General features: G+C 41.9%; 1 protein-coding gene across 2 annotated transcripts in view; it reads left to right on the top strand.

Moving 5' to 3' along the window:
* Nucleotides 1-8,125, top strand: part of DDX46 (DEAD-box helicase 46) — a 76,402-nt gene extending 68,277 nt beyond the window's left edge. Inside the window, exons 22-23 of one of the 2 annotated variants that reach the window (XM_015140860.3) lie at nucleotides 5,719-5,792; nucleotides 7,387-7,938. In XM_015140860.3, the coding sequence (XP_014996346.1) occupies nucleotides 5,719-5,792; nucleotides 7,387-7,434 (122 nt within the window). In that variant the 3' untranslated portion in view covers nucleotides 7,435-7,938. 2 annotated transcript variants of the gene reach the window in all.
* The last annotated feature ends 16,553 nt before the right edge of the window (nucleotides 8,126-24,678 follow it).

The raw sequence follows: 24,678 nt of genomic DNA on the forward strand, positions 1-24,678 counted from the left end.
TCAGTTTTGGCAATTTAGTCAAATTTGAAAAATAAAACTTATATTTTAAGGACTGACCTGTTTATGCTTCTGGTAAGTGGAATATTCTGGCCTAAGTTTAGGTTGGGAAGTAAATCAAATGTATTAGTCCACTTAATGAATGTTTATCTAGGCAAATATTGCCTGTGAAGTTATGCCCATGAAAGTTTATACCTTTAACAAAATAACAAGTAGACAAATACATTATCTAACAGCAACCAGGTTTGGTTTTTAACTTTATTTCATACATTCATGAATGAATTCATTCCAGAGGCAATTTCCATCTTTATTTATTTTGAGACGGTCTTATTTTGTCACCCAGGCTGGAGCGCAGTGGCACAGTCTCAGCCCACTGTAGCCTCAACCTTCTGGGCTCAAGTGATCCTCCCACCTCAACACCCCTAAGTAGCTGGGACTACAGTAACGTGTCACCACACCTGGCTTATTTTTTTGTCTTTTTTGTAGAGAAGGGGTTGTGTTATGTTGCCCAGGCTGGTCTCGAACTCCTGAGCTCAAGGGACCCGCCCCCGCTCAGCCTCCCAAAATGCTAGGATTACAGTCATGAGCCATTGTGCCCAGCCTATTTTATTTTTTCTGATGTGTTACTCCGCTGCATAGTAGGACACCCTGTCACTATATGTTTTTGATTTTTGTTTTGTTTTGTTTTTTCCGCCAAGACGGAGTCTTGCTCTGTTGCCCAGAGCTGGAGTGCGGTGGCATAATCTTGGTTCACTGCAACCTCCGCCTCCTGGGTTTAAGCAGTTCTTCTGCCTCAGCCTCCCGAGTAGCTGGGATTATAGGCATGCGCCACCACGCCAGGCTCATTTTTGTATTTTTAGTAGAGACGGGGTTTCACCATGCTGGCCTGGCTGGTCTCGAACTCCTGACCTCATGGTCCACCCGCCTTGGTCTCCCAAAGTGCTGGGATTACAGGCATGAGCCACCGTGCCCTGCCTACTTTATTTATGTTTAATCTGAACATCTTTGTTATTGACATTTTAAGTGGTTTTTCTTTTTGTTTTCTGGCATCATATGTAATGGAAGCAAGACAGAACTAAACTGTTAGATAATAGAACCATCTGTTCTGGCTTCATTTCCTTGACACCATAGCATTGTTGTCAGTATAGGGTTCAGCACTCTATCGCCCAGGCTGGAGTGCAGTGGCATGATCTTGGCTTATTACAACCTCCGCCTCCAGGGTTCACGCGATTCTCATGCCTCAGCCTCCCGGGTAGCTGGAACCACAGGCATGTGCTACCACACCTGGCTAATTTTTGTATTTTGGGGTAGAGATGGGGTTTCACCATGTTGGCCAGGCTGGACCTCTTACTTTTTGATTGTACTGTCTCCATTTGGAATTATTTTTAAAATCTGTAGCAGTGTTTTGCTATTTAGGACTTACATTAAGGTAAAATTCATATAGCAAAAGTTTGTCCATTTTAACCATTATATGGTTCAGTCTTCAGTGAAACTTACAGGATTCAGTGAAAGCAGTGCTTAGAGAGAAATTTTTAGCTGTAAATGCCTGCATTATAAAAGATCTCAGTTACTGCCTTTTCTGTGTTAATCTTTTCCTTTCCTTTCTCCCCTCCCCTCCCCTCCCCTCCCCTCCCCTCCCCTCCCCTCCCCTCCCCTCCCCTCCCCTCCCCTCCCCTCCCCTCCCCTCCCCTCCCCTCCCCTCCCCTCCCCTCCCCTCCCCTCCCCTCCCCTCTCCTCTCCTCTCCTCTCCTCTCCTCGACAAAATCTCACTCTGTTGTGTAGGCTGGAGTACAGTGGCACAATCTAGACTCACTGCAACTCCCACCTCCCGGGTTCAAGTAATTCTCGTACCTCAGCCTCCTGAGTAGCTAGGATTACAGGCACCCCCCACCATGCCCAGCTAGTTTTTGGTTTTTTTAATAGAGATGAGGTTTCACCCTGTTGGTCAGGCTGATCTCAAACTCCTGACCTCAGGTGATCCACCTGCCTTGGCCTCCCAAAGTGCCGGGATTACAGGTGTGAGCCACTGCACCCCACCGTGTCAGAGCAATATTTTCTTGTGTGCCATTTTGATTTACTCTTGTTTCTGGGTTTGTTTTTTTTTTTTTTTTTGAGACGGAGTCTCACTCTGTCGCCCAGGCTGGAGTACAGTGGCACAGTCTTGGATCATTGCAAGCTCCGCTTCCTGGGTTCACGCCATTCTCCTGCCTCAGCCTCCTGAGTAGCTGGGACTACAGGCGCCCGCCACCACGCCTGGCTGATTTTTTGTATTTTTTAGTAGAGACGGGGTTTTACCATGTTAGCCAGGATGGTCTCGATCTCCTGACCTCGTGATCCACCTGTCTTGGCCTCCCAAAGCGCTGGGATTACAGGCGTGAGCCACTGTGCCCGGCCAGTATTTTAACTGCTTGTCTTATAAAGAGGCAAATGAGAGACACGATTATTTGCTTTGAAAAAGGATTCTTTTCGTAATTCATTTATTAATTTAAATGCAATGTTTGCTTGGTATGGTATAGTTGATATATCAAACTTCAGCTTATGTGTAACTTTATCAGAACACATCTTTACTACCAAGTGATGTGAAGTGAGATATTCACTGATTCCACAGCTCTGATGTAGTTTTTTTTTCATCAAGAATGGTTCTGGTCATTTGTCTCCACCGTCAATTTACACTCAGGAAATAACATCTAATTTTTATAATAATCTAAGCAGGTCTCCCCAGTAAAAAGGCAACTTTGTTGAAAGCAAATCTTAAGAATAATCTAGAAATATAATGATAATGGCTGGGCACGGTGGCTCACGCCTATAATCTCAGCAGTTTGGGAGGCCGAAGTGGGTGGATCACAAGGTCAAGAGTTTGAGACCAGCCTGGCCAACATAGTGAAACCCTGTCTCTACTAAATACAAAAATCAGCCAGGCATGGTGGCGGGAGCCTGTATCCCAGCTACTGGTGAGGCTGAGGCAAGAGAATTGCTTGAAACCGGAAGGCAGAGGTTGCAGTGAGCTGAGATGGCACCACTGCACTTCAGCCTGGGCAAAAACAGCGAAACTGCATCTCCAAAAAATAGAAAAGAAATATAATGATACTGAATAAGAGCTAGGGTTTGGCAATTTAAATGATCTAAAGCTTTTAGAATTTTCAGAGGTAATTAGATTTTTTAAAGGATCATTTACTTTTTGAAACTCCAAACTCAACACTTAACAGGATGAAAACAGGTGTTGCTACTGTGGAAGGAGCCTAGTGTCATCTGTTTCTAGTTCTGTAATTGGAGGGACCCCACTGCCTGGCTGGCTCCTTGGAGGCTCTGTTTGGGTCAGCAGCTCCAGGCATCCCACCAGGCAAAGGGAAGGAGAACAGGAAGGACTTACATGCCTAGTCAGCCTGTATAATTTATATAGCCTATTCCATGACTCTCTCTTTTTACTAGTGGAGAATCCCTTAAAAGCAGCCAGAGTTGTTTTAGGATCAATGAAAGGAAATGCCCTTTTTTTCATGGCTGCTTATAAACATATGTAACCTATTACAAGAAGTTACATAAGTCAGAATTTAAAGTGGTCGAAATTCTCGGGCTCTGACAAAAGTAGGAAAATTAATTTACCAGTTAAATCTAGGTGAGAGTGTCATTTTCCTTCTTTTTAAAGTTGCACAAAAGTATCAACAAACTTCACACCAACTCGTACCAAGCAATGTGTTTTCCTCCTAAATTTCATTTTTTGTTGTAATTTTCAGTCTGACTTGGGTCTTGATTCTTCCGTTTCTTTTCCCTTCTGGCACTCACCTTCCCCACATAGTTTTATAATGTTGTGGTTCGTGGCTAGTGGAGGTAGAGGATTTAAATTAGATATGTTGCTATGACTTCATAGCCATAGCCTTGATTCTTTCCTTCCTGTCGTGAAACTGTTTCTGCCTCTTTCTGTCTCTGTCTCTGTCTCTCTCTTGGGACAGAAAAGTTACTTATTTCTAATACGGGGGGAAATTTTCTAATTTATTATAAATCTTTCCCTCATTTGTGTTTTTTAATATACAAAATGATAAAAATATAGCTCTCTACATTGCAGACCCAGTGCTCCTTTTGTTCTTAGACATTTCAGTCTTTAGTTTTCTTTGATTAAGCTCTTTTTCTCTTCTCAGCGTGCAATGTGGTGCCTATCTGTACTTTCCTACTCACTGGCATTGTCTATTGGCTCCAGATTCTACCCAGCCTACCCTTGATGGCTCTCTGATCTCTGCCACTTCTAAACTTCTAGTCCATATTTCCATTGACCTCATTTATATTTTCAACTGGATGTCCAAAGAGCACCTCAACTACAGCAATTTTAGAATTAAATTTCACCCAGTATCACTATCCAAAAAACACCTGTTTTTCCTCCTGGAATCAATATATTCTTTTATTACTTCTACCTTTTTTCACTTGCCAGCCAGCTCTTAATATCTTGTTTCTCTTTTCCACTGTTCACATCCCATCAGAAAAAATATCTTGTCCATTCTACCTCAAAAATGTGCTCTTGTGATGGTATAAATACAATATTGTGAGAACACTAAAGAAGAAAACACTTAACTGCCTCGAAGAGTCAGGAAAAGCTTCCTAAAAATGGTATTTAAAAGTGAATTTAGGGCCGGGCGCGGTGGCTCAAGCCTGTAATCCCAGCACTTTGGGAGGCCGAGGCGGGCGGATCACAAGGTCAGGAGATCGAGACCACTGTGAAACCCCGTCTCTACTAAAAATACAAAAAATTAGCCGGGCGCGGTGGCGGGCGCCTGTAGTCCCAGCTACTCAGGAGGCTGAGGCAGGAGAATGGCGGGAACCCGGGAGGCGGAGCTTGCAGTGAGCCGAGATCGCGCCACTGCACTCCAGCCTGGGCAACAGCGTGAGACTCCGTCTCAAAAAAAAAAAAAAAATAAATAAATAAATAAATAAATAAAAGTGAATTTAGTAAACTACTTCCTATTCATCCTGTTGTAATGTCTTTACAAGTTTGTTTTGCTAATCTGTACGCTTTTAAAGAGCATGAATTTGTTCTTTATATATTAAATCTCTCACAGTATGTGAGAGGCAAGTGCTTAATTTTTGTGAAATTAATAACTGTGAATGAATGTCTGCAGCCTGCCTCATCTAGTCAGCTATTTTGCCGTGTTCTTTCACACATTTTCCAACCAGGCTACACTTCTCTTACTCTTCAGTAATTAAGCATGCTTGTCTTAACTCTGTACCACTACATATGTAATTCTTCTTGCAAAATACTCTTCCTGGTATCTTTCCTCCCTCCAAATGGCTAGTCCTCCTTTCATTTTAAAGATTTTGTTCGTACGTCACCCTTCTGAAACATTTGCAGACTTCAGTGTAAATAATAAATGTCTAATAAATACTTGCTAAATGAATAAACCAAGGAAGTTATATTTCCCTGTAGCCTTCTCTTACTATCTTCTGGACAAATCGCTAATAGTCTTTTTATTCCACTCTTTTTAGTTACCATACTAGGAACTCTTAACACATAATATGACCTCAGTGGTTACATTTGAAACTCTGAAAGTAATCAAAATAATAAGCAGCCATTATATAATGTGGGTAATGTTCCACCAGGCATTAAATGGCCATCTTGGCAGGCAGTACAATGTTTCTAAAAGTCACCTACAGTGTTTCTTCCTGGACCTCCATGATATGGGTAAACACAGTGTAATTTTAGTAGTGTGAATAATATGCTTTCCACTCAATCACCAGGTGCCAATGAACTGGCTGTGCAGAAAGCAAAGGCAGAAATCACCAGGCTCATAAAAGAAGAGCTGATCCGGCTGGTGAGTGAAAACCTTAAAGTTTCATTTGTTTTGTTTTAATAAGTGTTTTATTGAAATATAAATACAGACAAGTACGCAAATCATAAACATATAGTTTGATGAATTTTCACAAAGTAATAAGCATACCAGTGTAATCACTACCCAGATCAAGAAATAAAAAACATTACTAATATCCCAGAAGTCTTCTCCGTGTCCATTCTTATCACTATTCATCTCCCCGCAACAAAACTGTACCTTGAATTTTTTTTTTTTTTTTTTTTTTTTTTGAGACGGAGTCTTGCCCTGTCATCTGAGCTGAAGTGCAATGGCGCGATCTCGGCTCACTGCAACCTCCGCCTCACCCTCCTAAGTAGCTGGGATTACAGGTGCCTGCCACCACACCTGGCTAATATTTTGTATTTTTAGTAGAGACGGGGTTTCACTATGTTGGCAAGGCTGGTCTCAAACTCCTGACCTCATGATTGACCTGCCTCGGCCTCCCAGAGTGCTGGGATTACAGGCGTGAGCCACCGTGCCCAGCCCCATATTGTGAATTTTAAAATCATAGATTAGTTTTCCTTATTTTTGAACTCCACATAAGTGGAATCACGTGTTTGCACCTTTTGCATCTAGTTTCCTTCAATCAACATTTTGAGGAGATCGGTCCGTGTTATTGCATGTAGCAATAATTCACTCATTTTCATGGCCATATAATATTTATATGAATGTATAACAGTTGATTTATATTTATATATTGGATTTGAGGGCTATTCCTTTTTTGTTTTTATGAATAACACTTCTGTGAACATTATTCCATGTGCATTTGGAATATATTAGCATGATTTTTTCTTGGGTATATACCTTGGAGTAGAATTGTTAATTATAGGCTAGGTATTGCCAGATAGTTTTCCAAAGAGGTTACATCAATTCACACTTAATCAAGCAGTGTATGAAAATTACAGTTGTTCTACATCTTTGCCAACACATGGTGTTGTCAGTGTCTTTAAACTTAAACAATGACTTAATTTGATTTTGGAAAAAGCCCTTTACAGACTGCCTTTGCAGTGGAGGTAGATATGTCCTTGTGTCTTTAGTGCCGGTTGCAGCTTATGAACACTCCCTACAGTGTGTACATTTCCTTTGAAAGGAAACGTCTTTTCTCTAAGTGTACTTCTGAGAGCTTTTCTAAAACTCCCCTCAGAGAGCATTCCTTTTTTTGGCGGGGGGGTTAGAAGTTTAATGAAAAGAGGGTTCAGAAAACAAGAGGGAAAAAGTAAAACAGCTGTTCAATCACGTGCTTAAGACTATTTCAACAAGGAGTGATAGAAAAGAATCTTGTGCCCATAGATGCTACCACCATTAAGTTGATTTCAAAACATAGTTGTTAAGGAATAGTTAAGTGAACAGAGAAATCATTAGTTATTGAATAGTTTTTCCTTTCTCAGTGCAGTAATATTAACATTTAAAATTTTAAATAACCAATAGTTTTACAAGTTAGCAAAAGAAATGATCTTAAATATTTCCCTTTTGGGTTTGTTTGGTTGGTTGGTTGGTTTTTTGTTGTTGTTGTTTGTTTTGCTTTCTCTGATGACATATCTTTTATTTCCTATTACAGCAAAATTCATACCAACCAACAAATAAAGGAAGATACAAAGTCTTATAGACATCCGGAAAAAAGATTTTTACCTGTGCTGGTCTATGATAGATGTGGCAGTTGCAGTCTGCAGTTTACAATGTATTGTAAATTAAGATTTTTAAAAATTCTGTCTTGCTGATTTTTTTAAAATACAAGAAACTAGTATTTGGTAAAGAAATCTGTCCGTAAGTACCCCCACAATCAATCAAACTATATTTAAAGCCGGCCTGTTTTCAGAGTGTGATGTCCTTTAATGTAAACTTAAATATCAATATTTTAAATGTCCGGATAATATTCTAGAGGTTTAAAAAATGGAAATATTTGAACTTTCTATTGAAGACAATAAAGTACACAAGTCGTTAAGGGGCTATTCACTTTATCCTGTACTTTCAATGAAATTGTGATCATTTCCTAAGAAAAGGTAAAATTCACTGTCTTATTTTGTGTCCCCACCTTGAGCTTAAATGTTACATGACTCTGTGGAACAATATGAACTGGATTTAAGAATGTTATAATAGAAGTCTTACAAAATAGGTTGAGAGTTTTTGTTTCAATTTTTATCATCATAAATGGGCAAAAAGTAGTTGGACTAATTTCGGTTTTTATACAAGTAAAGATTTAGTAGTATAAGGATTTTTTGCATTTCTTTACACTGAGTGTAAAACTGTACAAAGAGTTTTAGTATTTACTACTTTGAGTAAATACCTCACAACTTCTGGCTCCATACCTAGCTCCTCTTTTATAATCTCCCTTAAAAGAAAGAGTGTAGCCTATAAATACTAAATATGATAACTTTTCCTTCTAGAAAGTGTTTCATTATACATCTATACATGTTGTATTTACAAATATCCTACTACTTTTAATCTGATTTTTCTTCAGGATTATTGAGTAGGTTGTGAATTTTCTTTCTCAAAAATTGTGAAACATAATGGTACCCAAGTTTTAAACTTAGATGTGCTTCATCTTAGTGAAATATAATTCACAAGGAATCATAAATTGTATTTTTGAGGCTGGGCGTAGTGGCTCACACATGTAATCCCAGCAATTTGGGAGGCCGAGGTGGGCAGATCACTTGAGATCAGAAGTTCAAGACCAGCCTGGACAACATGGCAAAACACTGTCTCTACTAAAAATGCAAAAATCAGTCGGCATGGTGGTAGGCGCCTGTAGTCCCAGCTACTCAGGAGGCTGAGGCAGGAGAATCTGAGCCAGGATCACACCATTGCACTCCAGCCTGGGCGACAGAGTAAGACTATCTCAAAATAAATAAATAAATAAATAAATAAATAAATAAATAAATAAATAAATAAATTCTATTTTTGAGCCTTCAAGATACAGTTCCTGAATATTCTAATTTAAATTGTTATAATTGGATTACCTAATATTCTTTTCAAGACTCCTGATGTATTAACTTCATGTTATTGTCACTTTTCAAAAAAGAACTTTTTTCAGGAGTTAAATAAAGTCAGCCTTTTATATCCAAGGGTTTCACACCCACAGATTAAACCAACCACCGATCAAAAATAGAAAAAAAAAAGAAGAAAAACTAATGTAAAAAATTTAAAATACAGTTTAGCGGCTGTAAAACAGTTTTACTATAACATTTACATTGTGTTAGATATTTTAAGTAAAAGTGAGTTAAAGTATACAGGAGGATGTGCATAGGTTGTATGCAAATAGCAAGCCATTTCATATAAGAGGCTTGAACATCCATGGATTTTGGTACAGAGGAGGGGTTTAAGGGGTGTCCTGCAATCAGTCCCCCTCGGATACCAAAGGACGACTGTGTGTTTCTTAAATGAAGAGACTTTCATTCTTTAAATATTCTTGACTTACAGTTTTTTAAAAAGAAAAAAAAAAGCATAGTTGTTAAATAATTTCAATAGTATATTCAGTAGCTGAAGTGATAGGGAGTATTAATCATTATTTCTTCAGTATAAAGTTATTCTTCCTGAAAAAGTAAGATATGCCTGGGAAGTATTCTTGGATCCTTCACACATCCACTTAAATTCTTGAAGGAAGAAACAGACAAAAGACATGTAACAACAAAAACAAATAAACCACTTACTGTAAAATTCCAGGAATTGTGGGCTCATTCCCTCCCTCTAGTTTATTTATTTGCTCATCGTTATCACCTAGTGGTAGTTTGTTTTCTTTGGTAGAATATATGGCAGTCCCACATCAATGATAATTGGTGCTCCCTTCATCCGACTGGATCACTTTGAGATTCAGTTTCACATCATCTTAGCATTTTCTTTGTGTTTGTATATCAGTTGTGGTAAGCCACTGATACAATTTTGTTCTAAAATGAAACATATTTGTTAGTACATTTTTTAGTGTCACACTGACTTAAAATTTGAATGATATACAGACTTTGTTTTTTTAATGCAATATGAATATTTGCTCATGTTTTCTAAATTCCTTATAAAATAAAATTAATTCGAATTCAATCTGCACTTTCTTAAAATTATCTTTCCTCAAATGCTTTTTCTTCTGTTTCTCTAATTTTGTTTATATTGGTGAGAGAAATATTATACTCTCTGTATTTTTATTTTAAAAATTCTAGCAACTTATTACCCAAAGTATTTATAATTCTGTTCCAAAAATGTCTTCCTGAAGACACCTCTTAAGTCTTTTATGTTCATTGTATTTAGTGTAAGAGAAATATAGGTGAAATAATAGGTTCATTTGCCAGTTGGGGTTTTGCCACAGTGACACTCTTACAAAATGGATATGTAGGCTGGGTTCTGTGACTCATGCCTGTAATCCCAGCATTTTGGGAGGCTGAGGCAGGCGGATCACCTGGGGTCAGGAGTTCAAGACCAGCCTGACCAACATGGAGAGACCCCGTCTCTACTAAAAATACAAAATTAGCCAGGTGTGGTGGCACATGCCTGTGATCCCAGCTACTCAGGAGACTGAGGTAGGTGAATCGCTTGAACCTGGGAGGCAGAGGTTGCAATGAGCCAAGATCATGCCATTGCACTCCAGCCTGGACAACAGGAGCGCAACTCAATCTCAAAAAAGAAAAAAAGAAAAAAAAAAGGGGGATATGTAGAATGAAAGAATAGTAGCTAAGTTCTCCTTTACTCCTTTTGGACACTTTACTATTTGATATATTTCATGTCTCATTGCTTTTGTTGGTATACACAATGCACATGTGACTGATAATCTTTTTTGGTTTTGTTTTGTTTTGTTTTTGTTTTTGAGACAGAGTCTTGCTCTGTTGCCCAGGCTGGAGTGCAGTGGCAATCTCAGCTCATTGCAACCTCTACCTCCCAGGTTCAAGTGGTTCTCCTGCCTCAGCCTCTTGAGTAACTGGGACTACAGGCACATGCCACAACACCCATCTAATTTTTTGTATTTTGAGTAGAGACGGGGTTTCACCATGTTAGCCAGGATGGTCTCGATCTCCTGACGTGATCTGCCCGCCTCGGCCTCCCAAAGTGCTGGGATTACGGGCATGAGCCACCACACCCGGCCTAATCTTTCTTTTGAGTCAGGCAGTTCCTATGTATAGAATTGGAGGAGAACCAGCTATTGAATACTTAGGATTTATAAATTTTATTCAGCTAGCTGTGGAGTCAGCTTCTGAGTAACACAGCAGAATCTTGGGAAGCACAAACTAGGAAAACCGCCAAAGTTGTAACTCAGCTGTTTCTGACCTCTTTTTACTCTTGGTGCCATGCTTTGATTTATAAAGCCATCAGCCAAAATCCTTTGATTTGACTAGCATATTGTTTAAAATAGGAGGTTGTGGGGAAATTGTTGTCTAAATGAAGTCTAGGATAAATAGCTACACTTTATTTAGTAAAGTGTGCCATTTTGCTGCTTTATAGATCATGCTAAGTTCTTTTTTTTTTTTTTTTTTTTTTGAGATGGAGTCTCGCTCTTTTGCCCAGGCTGGAGTATAGTGGCGCAATCTCGGCTCCATGCAACCTCCGCCTCCCAGGTTCAAGTGATTGTCCTGCCATGGCCTCCTGAGTAGCTGGGGTTACAGGTACTCACCACCATGCCTGGTGAATTTGTATTTTGAATTTGTGTTTTTATGGTAGAGATGGGGTTTCACCATGTTGGCCAGGCTGGTCTCGAACTCCTGACCTCAAGTGATCCACCCGCCTTGGCTTCCCAAAGTGCTGGGATTACAGGTGTGAGCCATGGCACCCGGCCAGATCATGCTAAGTTCTTTTTTTTTTTTTTTTTTTGAGACGGAGTCTCGCTCTGTTGCCCAGGCTGGAGTGCAGTGGCCAGATCTCAGCTCACTGCAAGCTCCGCCTCCCGGGTTCCCGCCATTCTCCTGCCTCAGCCTCCCGAGTAGCTGGGACCACAGGCGCCCGCCACCACGCCCGGCTAATTTTTTGTGTTTTTAGTAGAGACGGGGTTTCGCCGTGTTAGCCAGGATGGTCTTGATCTCCTGACCTTGTGATCCGCCCGTCTCGGCCTCCCAAAGTGCTGGGATTACAGGCTTGAGCCACCGCGCCCGGCCCATGCTAAGTTCTTAAAGCAGGCAAGAGTTCTGAGTGGCTAGCCCAATGTGGGCCATTCAAATACTCTTCCACTTAGATTTGAGTCTAGAGCTGTCAGTTCTTCACATTTTGGTACATAGTTTTACGTACGAATGGGAATCTACTGACATTTTCTCATACCTGCTGCTTCTGGCGTACTAAAGCTTATCTTTTAAAAAGGTGCATGTGTGTTTATTTATGTGTGTTAAGTACCAGGAGTGAGAGAGTAAATGTATGTAGAGGGGTGAGGGAGAGTCTTAACCATTTAGTTTGGGTGTAACCATCAGAAAACAAACTTACTGGAGTGAGATGGTTAACTTGGAGTATAGCGACATCTTACATACTGGTTAATGAAACATCTGCTCCACTCTTAGGTCAGCTCTCTGGAGCTAAAGACAGCTACGTTTCCCTTACCAGGTAAAAATTCCCTGATATGTTGACTGTTATGGATATTTGAAGGCCTTCTAAAAATATAAATTTATAATTTTTCTCAGGCAGGGATCCAAGTAGGAATGCAAAGAGAAAGTGTAAAGGTATTCTTCAGAAAGTCCCCACAATATTGACTTTCCCTTTTAAAAGTGCCTTATGGTTTAGCTGCTATGTGTGTGTGAGTGCATACTGTCAAGTTACATGACTGGTGAGGAATTTACTTTTGATTATTTTTCTTGAACTTGTTCTCTTCCAAATATGGCAACAACTTACAGGAGTTCATGATTTTTTTCAAACTCAAGCCTTAAGGAAGAAATTCTAACTTCGCATTAACCATGTTCTTTTGGGAAGAAAAAAAGTATGAAGTAAAAAGGGAAGTTTAACCTTTTGGGGGAATTGGAACTCAACGTTACTCTCACATGTTAGGATTACTTTAAAAGATAGAATTTAAGAATTTAAAAAACTAATCATTTTTAATATATAGGAATACCTAGTTGCCCATGTTTTGAATATTAGTCTCTTCACAACTTTGCATACTGTGGAATAAGGGATATGTGAGAGGATTCAGTGTGAAAAACATGTTCTTTGTACAGAAAAAGCTTTTCATTTGAACTTGGTAGTGACTGGATTTTTAGGAGCCTGGCAACTTCAGGCACTTCTGTAGCAGCTTTGGATGTTAAAGTGTCTTTGGCCTGAAATCCTAGGAGGCTCTCAAGTGCCTTCCAGCCAGTCCCAGAAATCTTGAAGGCAGCATCTTTTCTCTGTGCCTTTGCCTAAGGCAGTCTTCTGGGAGCTGATATGCCCAGAAGCATACTGTTGACTTTGGAAAAGAGTCCTCCCCATCCCCAAACCAGCCTTCAGCCTGTGTATGTGGCACAGGATTTGGAAAGCTTGGTGGGGCTGGATGCTTGGGAGCTTCAAAGAGAGCATAAATTCCTCTGTAACTTTTTATTGGTCTAGTTTTGCTCCTAAAAATGTATCTGAGGTCAGGCACGGTGGCTCACGCATGTAATCCCAGCACTTTGGGAGGCTGAGGAGGGTGGATCACCTGAGGTCAGAAGTTTGAGACCAGCCTGGCCAACGTGATGAAATTCTGTCTGTATCAAAACTACAAGGCCAGGTACGGTAGCTCACTCCTGTAATCCCAGCACTTTGGGAGGCTGAGGCAGGCAGATCACAAGGTCAGGAGTTTGAGACCAGCCTGGCCAATATGGTGAAACCTGTCTCTACCAAAAATAAAAAAATTAGCTGGTGTGATGGTGTGTGCCTGTAGTCCCAGCTGCTTGGGAGGCTGAGGCAGGAGAATCGCTTGAACATGGGAGGCAGAGGTTGCAGTGAGCCAAGATCACGCCACTGCACTCCAGCCTGGGTGACAGAGCTAAACTCTGTTTAAAAAAAAAAAAAATGCCGCGTGGTGGTGTGCACCTGTAATTCCAGCTACTCAGGAGGCTGAGGCATGAGAATTGCTTGAACCCAGGAGGCAGAGGTTGCAGTGAGCCAAGATCATGCCAGTGCACTCCTACCTGGACAAAAGAGCAAGACTGTCTTAAAAAAAAAAAAAGTGTATCTGGGGGTGGTACTCATTCTATGATATACATTTAAGTTTGAGAAATACTGGTAATCTTCACTTTTGCTCTTGGAATTTGACTGCCTGTGAGCTAAAGCTGTGGTCTCCAAAGTGGGGTACATGACAGTAATTTATTGAAAATCAGGAAGAGGCCAGACGTGTTGGCTCACACTTGTAATCCCAACACTTTGGGAGGCTGAAGTAGGTGGATCACTTGAGGTCAGGAGTGTCAGCCTGGCCAACATGGTGAAACCCAGTCTCTACTAAAAAAATAAAAAAATTAGTAGGGTGTGGTGGCACATGCCTGTAATCCCAGCTACTTCGGAGGCTGAGGCAGGAGAATTGCTTGAATCCAGGAGGTGGAGGTTACAGTAAGCCCAGATCGTGCCAATGCACTCTAGCCTGGGTGACAGAGTAACTCCATCTTAAAAGAAAAAGAAGCTGGGCGCGGTGGCTCAAGCCTGTAATCCCAGCACTTTGGGAGGCCGAGACGGGCAGATCACGAGGTCAGGAGATCGAGACCATCCTGGCTAACACGGTGAAACCCCGTCTCTACTAAAAAATACAAAAAACTAGCCGGGCGAGGTGGCGGGTGCCTGTAGTCCCAGCTACTCGGGAGGCTGAGGCAGGAGAATGGCATAGACCCAGGAGGTGGAGCTTGCAGTGAGCTGAGATCCGGCCACAGCACTCCAGCCTGGGCGACAGAGCGAGATTCCGTCTCAAAAAAAAAAAAAAAGAAAAAGAAAAGCAGGAAGAAAATTTTGAAGCTTCTGTTTTTTTTTTCTTTATTTTACTTTTAGAGACAGGGTCTCTTTCTGTTGCCCAGGCTGGAGTGCAGTGGCATGATCATAGCTCACAGTAGTCTCAAACTCCTGTGCTCAAGTGATCCTCCCACTTCAGTCTCCTGAATAGGTAAGTGGACTATACAGGTGTGTGCTACCATGCCTGGCTAATTTTTTATTTTTTGTAGCAGTGGGGTCTTGCTATGTTGCCCTGGCTAATCTCAGACTCCTGGCCTCGGGCAATCCTTCCTCTACTGTGATTACAGGCATGAGCCACCACACCTGGATCTATTTTTCCTTTTATTTTTTTAAGTTGTAGAATATTTATACAAAACTAACAACCCATATGTGTTAAGTAAATATTTTAAAATGAAAGAGATATTTTTCTAAATAAAAATAACTTAGTGAGAAGACTATACTCATTTATTTATTTTCTACATCTGATGTCTGGCTGGTCATTGAGAAGCTTTTTTTTTTTTTTTTTTAAGATGGAGTTTTGCTCTTATTGCCCAGGCTGATGTGCAGTGGCCTTGATCTCTGCTCACTGCAAGCTCCGCCTCCTGGATTCAAGCGATTCTCCTGCCTTAGCCTCCCAAGTAGCTGGGATTACAAGTGCCTGCCACCACACCTGGCTAATTTTTGTAATTTTAGGAGAGACAGGGTTTTACCATGGCTGGTCTCGAAATCCTGACCTCAGATGATCCACCTACCTTGCCCTCCCAAAGTGCTGGGATTACAGGCGTGAGCCACTGGACCCGCCTGGCCTTATTTTTCTTTTTTCTTTCTACATCTCATCCTTTCTTTAACATTTTATTTTGTGTAAGGTTTTTGTTTTTTGTTGTTGTTTTTTGAGATGGAGTCTCACTCTGTCACGCAGGCTGGAGTGCAGTGGCGCAATCTGGGCTCACTGCAACCTCTGCCTCTCAGTTCAAGTGATCCTCTTGACTCAGCCTCCAGAGTGGCTGGGATTACAGGCACGTGCCACCACCCCTGGCTAATTTTTTTTTTTTTTTTTTTGAGACGGAGTCTCACTCTGTCGCCCAGGCTGAAGTGCAATGGCCCAATCTCAGCTCACTGCAGCCTCCGCCTCCGGGTTCAAGTGATTTTCCTGCCTCAGCCTCCCAAGTAGCTGGGACTACAGGCATATGCCACCATGCCCAGCTAATTTTGTATTTTTAGTAGAGACGGGGTCTCTCCATGTTGGTCAGGGTGGTCTAGAACTCCCGACCTCAGGTGATCCACCCGCCTCGGCCTCCCAAAGTGCTGGGATTACAGGTGCGATCCACCATGCCTGACCACTTTATCTGTTTCTTCATATATAAAATTCAGATATAATACATACATTTTAGGATTGTTATGAGGATGAGGTGAAATTATACATTTAAAGCATAAATATGCTTAAAGCATGTAAAAATAGTGCCTGGCATATGGTAAGCCTACAATGAATGTTGGCTGGCACTATTATTATAATGGGTGAATAGGGGTAGATTTTCTTATGCTGTCTGCTATACACTGAATGTTTGTATCCTTTCCTCACCCCCAAATTCATGATGTTGAAATCTAATCCCCAACTTGATAGTATTTGGAGGCCTTTGGGAGGTGATTATGTCATCAGGGCTGGTGGGATCAGTGCCCTTATAAAAGAGACCCCAGTGAACTCCCTTGCCCCTTCTGCCATGTGAGAACACAGAAAAAAAAAAAAAAAAAGCTGTCTGTGAACCAGAAAGCTGGCTCTCTACCAGACACTAAATCGGCAGTACTTTGACCTTGGACTTTCCAGCTTCCAGAGAAATAAAATTTTGTCTTTTGTAAGCCATCCAGTCCATTATTTTGTTATAGCAGCTAAAACAGACTAAGACCCTATCTTTCTTTTTAGTATTGATATAAAGCTATATATTTAGCAGGGACAGTCAGCTGTTACTGGTAAGTTAAAATCTAGAAAGCAAGATTCATTTTTTTCCTATGTATATGAAAGTATTTAAGAACACTTGGGTTGGGTGTGGTTGCTCACACCTGTAATCCTAGCACTTTACAAGGCAGTGGTGGGAGGATTGCTTGAGCCCAGGAGTTCAAGACCAGTCTGATCAATACAGGGAGACCCCATCTCTATTTAAAAACAAAACAAAAGCAAAAACACTTGTACCCTCAATTGAAAGGTCTTTAGAGGCAGCCAAATTCCAGATAGAGACAAATATTCCTTTTATTCATGTTTATATAATCACTATCATTCAAAAGCCTAATTCACTGGTGATTTGCCTATGTGATATGGCCTACCTTGGGCCAGGCTGATGCTTTTGGAGAAACAATGAAAAATGTTATACTGAATTCAAATTGTATTTCAAGGATGTATACTTTTGAAGAAAAAATGTTGGGAGATAAGTGGAGTAGTGTGATGTTTAAAAGTGCACTCCAGGCCGGATGCGGTGGCTCACGCCTGTAATCCCAGCACTTTGGGAGGCCAAAGCGGGCGGATCACCTGAGGTCAGTTTGAGACCAGCCTGGCCAATGTGATGAAATGCTGTCTCTATTAAAAAATACAAAAATTAGCCAGGCGTGGCAGCAGGCACCTTTAACCCCAGCTACTCGGAGGCTGAGAGGAGAATCAGTGAGCCGAGATCACGCCACGGCATTCCAGCCTAAGTGAAAGAGCAAGACTATCTCAAACAAACAAATAAATAAAAGTGTACTCCAGGCACAGCGGCTCATGCCTGTAATTTCAGCACTTTGAGAGGCTCAGGTTGGGGGATCACTTGAGGCCAGGAGTTTTAGACTAGCCTTGGCAACATGGCAAGACCTCATCTCTACAAAAAAAAAAAAATTGTTTAAGTATGATCTTGTTGCAAATGAAGTACTGATAAATACCTATGCCCTTGAAAAAGCCTCTGCATTTGACAGAATATCGTGTATGTATTGTGTGTACTATAGCACCTCATTAAGACCAATCTGGCCAGGTACAGTGGTTCACGCCTGCAATCCCAGCACTTTGGGAGGCTAAGGCAGGAGGAATGCTTGAGCCCAGGACTTCAAGACCAGCTTGGGCAACATGAGGAAACCCTGTCTACAAAACATACAAAAATTGGCCTGGCACACATCCATAGTCCCAGATACTTGGGAGGCTGAGGTTAGCAGATCCCCTGAGCCTGGGGAAGTTGAGGCTGCAGTGAGCCATGATGACACCACAGAATTCCAGCCTGGCAACAGAGCAAGACCCTGTCTCAAAAAAAAAAAAAAAAAAGCCAACCTGAGTTAATTTCCTAAAAACATCAGGTCCACCATTTTTGTTGCACTTAACACCAAATTCCAATGATCTATTTGATTGTCCATTTCATTGATTTCAATGGAATATGAGCTCTCTGAGATCAGAGTCCATGTCTTATATTTTGTATCCTCAGTTTTGCATTTAATAAATACTTGTTGAGTAATCCCAGCACTTTGGGAGGCCGAGGCGGGTGGATCACGAGGTCAGGAGATCGAGACCATCCTGGCTAACATGGTGAAACCCCATCTCTACTAAAAAATACAAAAAACTAGCCGGGCATGGTGGCGTTGCCTGTAGTCCCAGCTACTCGGGAGACTGAGGGAGGAGAATGGTGTGAACCCAGGAGACGGAACTTGGCAGTGAGATGAAATTGCGCCACTGCACTCCAGCCTGGGGGACAGAGCGAGACTCCGTCTCAAAAAAAAAAATAAAATAAAATAAATACTTGTTGAATTGTTTATGGTCACAACAGCTAGTAAGTGGCAGACCTAGCATTTAAGTCTGTATCTATCTTCACTCCAAAGCCTGCCTGTCTGGTAACAATAAATACTATATAGAAGATGTAGTTTGTGGTACATACATGGTATTTTAATTTTTTTCTGTTTGGCCTGCTCATATCAAGCAGCATTATTAGAATATGTCAATACTGCTTTCATTATTTGCACTCTGCGGCTAAAGGGACTGGAAAGAGGATGCTGCTATTGTAGATGCTAATGCAAGTGTTAAATTTAAGGAGTAACTTTACCTTTTTTTTTTGTTTTTTTTGGTCACCCAAGCTGGAGTGCAATGGTGCAATCTCAGCTCAATTCAACCTCCGCCTCCCAGGTTCAAGCAATTCTCGTGTCTCTGCCTCCTGAGTAGCTGGGATTACAGGCGTGTGCCACCACGCCTGGCTGATTTTTTTTTTTTTTTTTTTTTTTGTATTTTTAGTAGAGACAGGGTTTCATCATGTTGGTCAGACTGGTCTGGAACTCCTGACCTCGAGTGATCTGCCTGCCTCAGCCTCCCAAAGTGCTGGGATTACAGGTGTGAGCCACTGCACCCGGCCTAGAGTAACTTAACCTTAAGAACAGGTAAGTGACTGGGTGCGGTGGCTCACACCTGTAATCCCAGCAACTTGGGAGACTGAGGCGGGCAGATCACGAGGTCAGGAGATTGAGACCATCCTGGCTGACGTGGTGAAACCCTGTCTCTACTAAAATAGAAAACATTAGCCTGGCGTGGTGGTGTGCACCTGTAGTCCCAGCTACTCGGGAGGCTGAGGCAGGGGAATTGCTTGAACCCTGGAGGCAGAGGTTGCAGTGAGTCGAGATCACACCACCCCACTACAGCCTGGCGACAGAGGGAGACTCCGTCTCAAAAAAAAAAAAAAAAAAAAAAAAAGAACAGGTAAGTGTTAGGCCTTAGCAGCATCCTATTTATCCTATTTATTTATTCATTCATTCGTATATTTTTTGAGTCCAGGTCTTGCTCTCTTGTTCAGGCTTGAGTACAGTGTCATGATCATGGCTCACTGTAGCCCCAAACTCTTGGGCTCAAGTCGTCCTCTCACCTTAGCTTCCCAAAATGCTGGGATTTCACACATGAACTACCGTGCCTGGTTTATTATATTTTGGAATCAGTGTCTTGCTCTATCATTCAGTCTGGAGTACAGTGATGTGATTACAGCTCACTGCAGCCTCAACCTCATGGGCTCAAACAATCTTCCCACCTCAGCATCCTAAGTAGTTGGGACCACAGGCATGTGCCACCATGCCTGGCTTTTATTTATTTATTTATTTATTTATTTATTTATTTATTTAGTATTGGCAGGGTCTCCCTATGTTGTTGCCTAGGGTGATCTCCAACTCCTGGGCTCAAGCAGTCCTCCTGTTTCGGCCTCCCAAAGTGCTGGGATTATAGGCATAAGCAATTGCACCCGTCTGGGAAGCTCATCTGAGCCTTGGTATCCAGAGTTTTTATTGGAGTTCATCATGTAGATATGATTAATTAGCCATATGGCTGATTTCAGTTTCCAGTCCCTCAGGAGGTGGAGCTGATACCATGTGACCCAGCTTTTTCACACTAAATCACATTGTTAGACTATCTTGCATGACCCAGGGCCCCAGGCAAACAAAAACACTATGAAACATGACATCCCAAGGGTTTAGAGGTTACTTCCAAGAAGCCAGCAGTAAAGGCCACACTGTTCTTTGGCAAGGTTAAATCCTTTACACCTGCCCCTCTACATGGTAGAAGGGCCCATTTCCTTGATTTTTTTGGATTATGCTATTTCTTCAGTTCTCTCTTAGCTTTTCGTCAGAGGTAAAAGTAACCTTTGTAGTTTCCAGTTACTACAGCTAGATCATGGTGCAGTAACAAAAATCTCAGTGATGTTTTATTTCTCTGGGCTAGGAGTAGTGGCTCACGCCTGTCATCCCAGCACTTTGGGAGGCTGAAGCAGGCAGATCACCTGAGGTCAGGAGTTCAAGATCAGGCTAGTCAACATGGTGAAACCCCCCTCTACTAAAAATACAAAAAGCCAAGCGTGTTGGCTCATGCCTGTAGTCTCAGCTACTTGGGAGGCTGAGATACGAGAATCATTTGAACCCAGGAGCTGGAGGTTGCAGTGAGCCAACATCTTACCACTGCACTCCAGCCTGGGTGACAGAATGAGACTGTCTCAAAAAAAAAAAAAAAATTTATTTCTCATCTATACCACACTATCCTCATGTGTTGTAAGACGGGAAGCTTTACTTCACATCTTTCTAACCCCAGGATCCAGGATCCAGACTGATGGCAACTCTAACATCACAGTCCTAATGGCAGAGAAGAATCTTAGGTAATCTCACATTTGTCACTTTCATTGACTAGTGCAAGTCACATGGCCGTGCCTGACTTTGGGGGAGGGGATGGCTGGAGAAGTACAGAGGAGCCACATAGTGGAGATTCGTTATAATATTTATAATATATCCAAAAAAGAGCTTCCAGAGGCCTGAACTAAATGAGCTCCTTATAGAGGCAAGTGGGATCATATGACTAACTTTGTGCAACATGAGTCTAAAAAACTAGGACAGTGGATAGACATTAGTAGGAGGCTGACTGCTTTAATATGAGGTAAAATTTTAAAAGTTTAAAGAATTTTAGAATTTTATACGGAGCTGCCTAGAGTGGTAGCAAATTCCTATATAAAAAATGAGTTGGTCACTATTTCTCTCATAGTGACTATTGCGAAGATAGTTCAGATTTTCGTGAAGCCCTATTTTGCATGGTTATAACATTTGTCTGCTCCATTGAATCTAAAATAAGTTGGCTGCGCACACTGGCTCATGCCTGTAATTCCAGCACTTTGGGAGGTTGAGGTGGGAGGATCACCTTAGATCAGGAGTTCAAGACCAGCCTGGCCAACATGGTGAAACCCTGTCCCTACTAAAAATAGAAAAATTAGCCGGGCATGGTAGCACATGCCTGTAGTCCCAGCTACTCGGGAGGCTGAGGCAGGAGAATTGCTTGAACCCAGGAGGCGGAGGTTGTAGTGAGCTGAGATTTGGCCACAATGCAGTGACCCAGCCTGGGTAACAGAGCGAGACTCCGTCTGAAGAAAAAAAAAAAAAAAGCTAAAGTCAACATATAGCATAAATGAGTAGATGTGTCAGAGGGTGAGTAAACCTGGAATGTCTCCTCTTCCTTGATCAAATACCCACTAGCTAGTGGTTCACCAAATGGCTGGTGCTATTTTACTAAGGTCATCAGCTGATATAAGTGTGCAGTTTCATCTTGGTGGCTAGATTTCCCTCTAAAGAGAGCTGGCTGGAAGATTTCTTGCTGATATTTCCTGGCTCATGGTGCTTCTGTGAAATATCTCCAGACTAACATGGAATTTAAAGCCCACTTCCAACGCTTCCTGGATTATTCAGTGGGTAAAGGTGGTTCCACCATTATAAATGTGCTTGCTGTTGTCTTCCTTGTAGCCACCACAGCTTCTACTCCACCAATTCATGTCTGGCACTTTCAAATCCAAACTTGAAACTCAAATCCTTTGCAAGTCTTCTTCAGTTATTCCCTTCAGTTGCAATGATTAATATTTGTCCCCATAATTTTTTTTTTTTTTAATTTGAGACAGAGTCTCACTGTTGCCCAGACTGGAGTGCAGTGGCCAATCTTGGCTCACCGCAACCTCCACCTCTGGGGTGCAAGTGATTCTGGTGCCTCAGCCTCCTGAGTAGCTGGGATTACAGGTGTGCACCATCACACCCAGCCGATTTTTCTATTTTTAGTAGATATGAGGTTTTGCCGTGTTGGCCAGGCTGGTCTGGAACTTCTGGCCTCAAGTAATCTGCCTACCTCAGCCTCCCAAAGTCCTGGGTTAGAAGGCATGACCCACCGTGCCTGACCCTATTCCCATGAATTCTTATTCGAGATTTTATTGGAATGTTTATATTTGGTTATTTTCAAGAACAATATAACTTGTATGAGCTTAAAATATTTTATGGAAAATGGTAAATATTTGAAAATAGAATAGTATAATGAACATCTAAATAGGGGTGAATATTTTCTTCTTTCTTTTTATCTTTTGAGACAGGGTTTCGCTTGGTCATCCAGGCTAGAGTGCAGTGGCGTGATCTTCGTTCACTGTAATCCCTGCCTTCCAGGCTCAAGCGATCCTCCCGCCTCAGTCTACCAAGTAGCTGAGGTGAGTTATTTTTGAGACAGAGTCTCATTCTGTCACCCAGACTGGAGTGCAGTGGTGCGATCTCAACTGACTGCAACCTCCACCTCCCAGGTTCAAGTGATTCTCCTGTCTCAGCCTCCTAAGTAGGTGGGATTACAGACATGCACCACCACGCCTGGCTAATGTTTTATATTTTTAGTAGAGACGGGGTTTCACCATGTTGGCCAGGCTGGTCCTGAACTCCTGACTTCAGGTGATCCACCTGCCTTGGCTTCCCAAAGTGCTGGGATTATAGGCATGAGTGGCTGTGCCTGGCCACTCATGAGTATTTAAATAGCCCTATTAGCTTATTTAATTTCACAGCTCTACAAGGAAGACAGTGTCTTAATTTCATACATGTGGAAACTTTTGAAGGAGCAGTGACTTGCCCAAAATGCCATGGGAGGCAAGTGGCAGAAAGGCATTCAAACTCAGGGCTGTCTGACTTCCTTTGTTATTCTGGCTACCCCTCTACTGGGCCTGCAAATTATTTGACCTTGTTAGAATGAAAGTTTCTTTTTCTTAAGTGTTTTTATGTACAAATGCCATTTCAGACAAGAGTTTAGAGTTACAGATTTGCAATAGTGATTCTATGGTATGGGAGTGCTGTTACACATTCTCAAATTCTACCTCAAGAGCAAAAAAACCTTGCTTAGAAAAAAAACTTGTTTTTAGATAGGCTACTTAATATGCCTTAAAATCTGTGTACATATTTTAACTTTTTTATATTGGTATTTTCCTTTTACATATAAATAACACTGGCATGATTAATCCTGTTTTTTAGTATTTCATTTTTTTGAGACAGGGTCTCACTCTGTTGCCCAAGCTGGAGTGCAGTGTCACAGTCACAGCTTAAGGAAGCCTCAGTCTTCTTCCTCCTATCTCAGTCCTTTCTCCTATCTCAGCCTCCCTAGCAGCTGGCCCTACAAGTACTCATCACCACACCCAGCTAATTGTTTAATTTTTTGTAGAGACAGAATCTATATTGTCCAGGCTGGTCTCAAACTCCTGGCCTCCCGCTTCGGCCTCCCAAAGTCCTGGGATTACAGGTGTGAGTCACTCCACCTAGTTGGAATGATGTTTAGAATCATGTTATGAATCCCTGTCTGCCAAAAAAATCCTACCTTCCCAACCAGGGAATTCCACCTGAGCTTTGTGTCCAGAGTTTGTTGTTGTTGTTGTTGTTGTTATTGTTTGTTTGTTTTTTTGAGATGGAGTCTCGTTCTGTCCCAGGCTGGAGTGCAGTGGCATGATCTCGGCTCACAGCAACCTCCACCTCCCGGGTTCAAGTGATCCTCCTGCCTCAGCCTTCCGAGTAGTTGGGACTACAGCTGCACGCCACCATGCCCGACTAATTTTCATATTTTTAGTAGAGATGGGGTTTCGCCATGTTGGCCAGGCTGGTTTTGAACTCCTGACCTCGTGATCTGGCCGCCTCGGCCTCCCAAAGTGCTGGGATTACAGGCGTGAGCCTCCACACCCAGGCCGCCCAGAGTTTTATCAATTGTTCACATGGCTTATCTGTCTCCAGTCCCTTACTAGGTTGAATGAATGGGCTTGCTTGTTTCGTGTGTTGTGTCCTGGCTTGTGTTTGTCCAGAAAAGTTGTTGCTCCTCCTTTCTTTCCTACTGGCAAGGCAGTACCTGGCCCAGGGCTGTGCTTACGGTAGAACTCAGTACTATGAATTGTCCATCTTCAAATAGCTTTCATTACATGGGGGAAAAGAGCAAGCATCCTCCTCTAGCCTCTTCCCATTGCTTAATAAAGTGTCTCCCTTTCAGTAGCTGCCCTAATTCTGGATCCTCTCAATTCTGACATCTGGAAATTCACAGGAGGAAGGAGGAAGAAAATGAATCCCTTCGAAGTGGGTTTGTGTGAGGTGACTGATATGTCAGATATCTCACAAGAAAAACATAATAGCGGTAGTTTGTTGTTCCATCCTTTCCTGTGGTTATGGAATAATGAATATGACAATTCCGTGGGGCGTAGTGGCTAACGCCTGTAATCCGCGTGGATCATCAGGATGGCCCATAAAATAA

This window comes from Macaca mulatta, chromosome 6 (assembly GCF_049350105.2).
Source record: "Macaca mulatta isolate MMU2019108-1 chromosome 6, T2T-MMU8v2.0, whole genome shotgun sequence".
NCBI lineage: Eukaryota > Metazoa > Chordata > Mammalia > Primates > Cercopithecidae > Macaca > Macaca mulatta.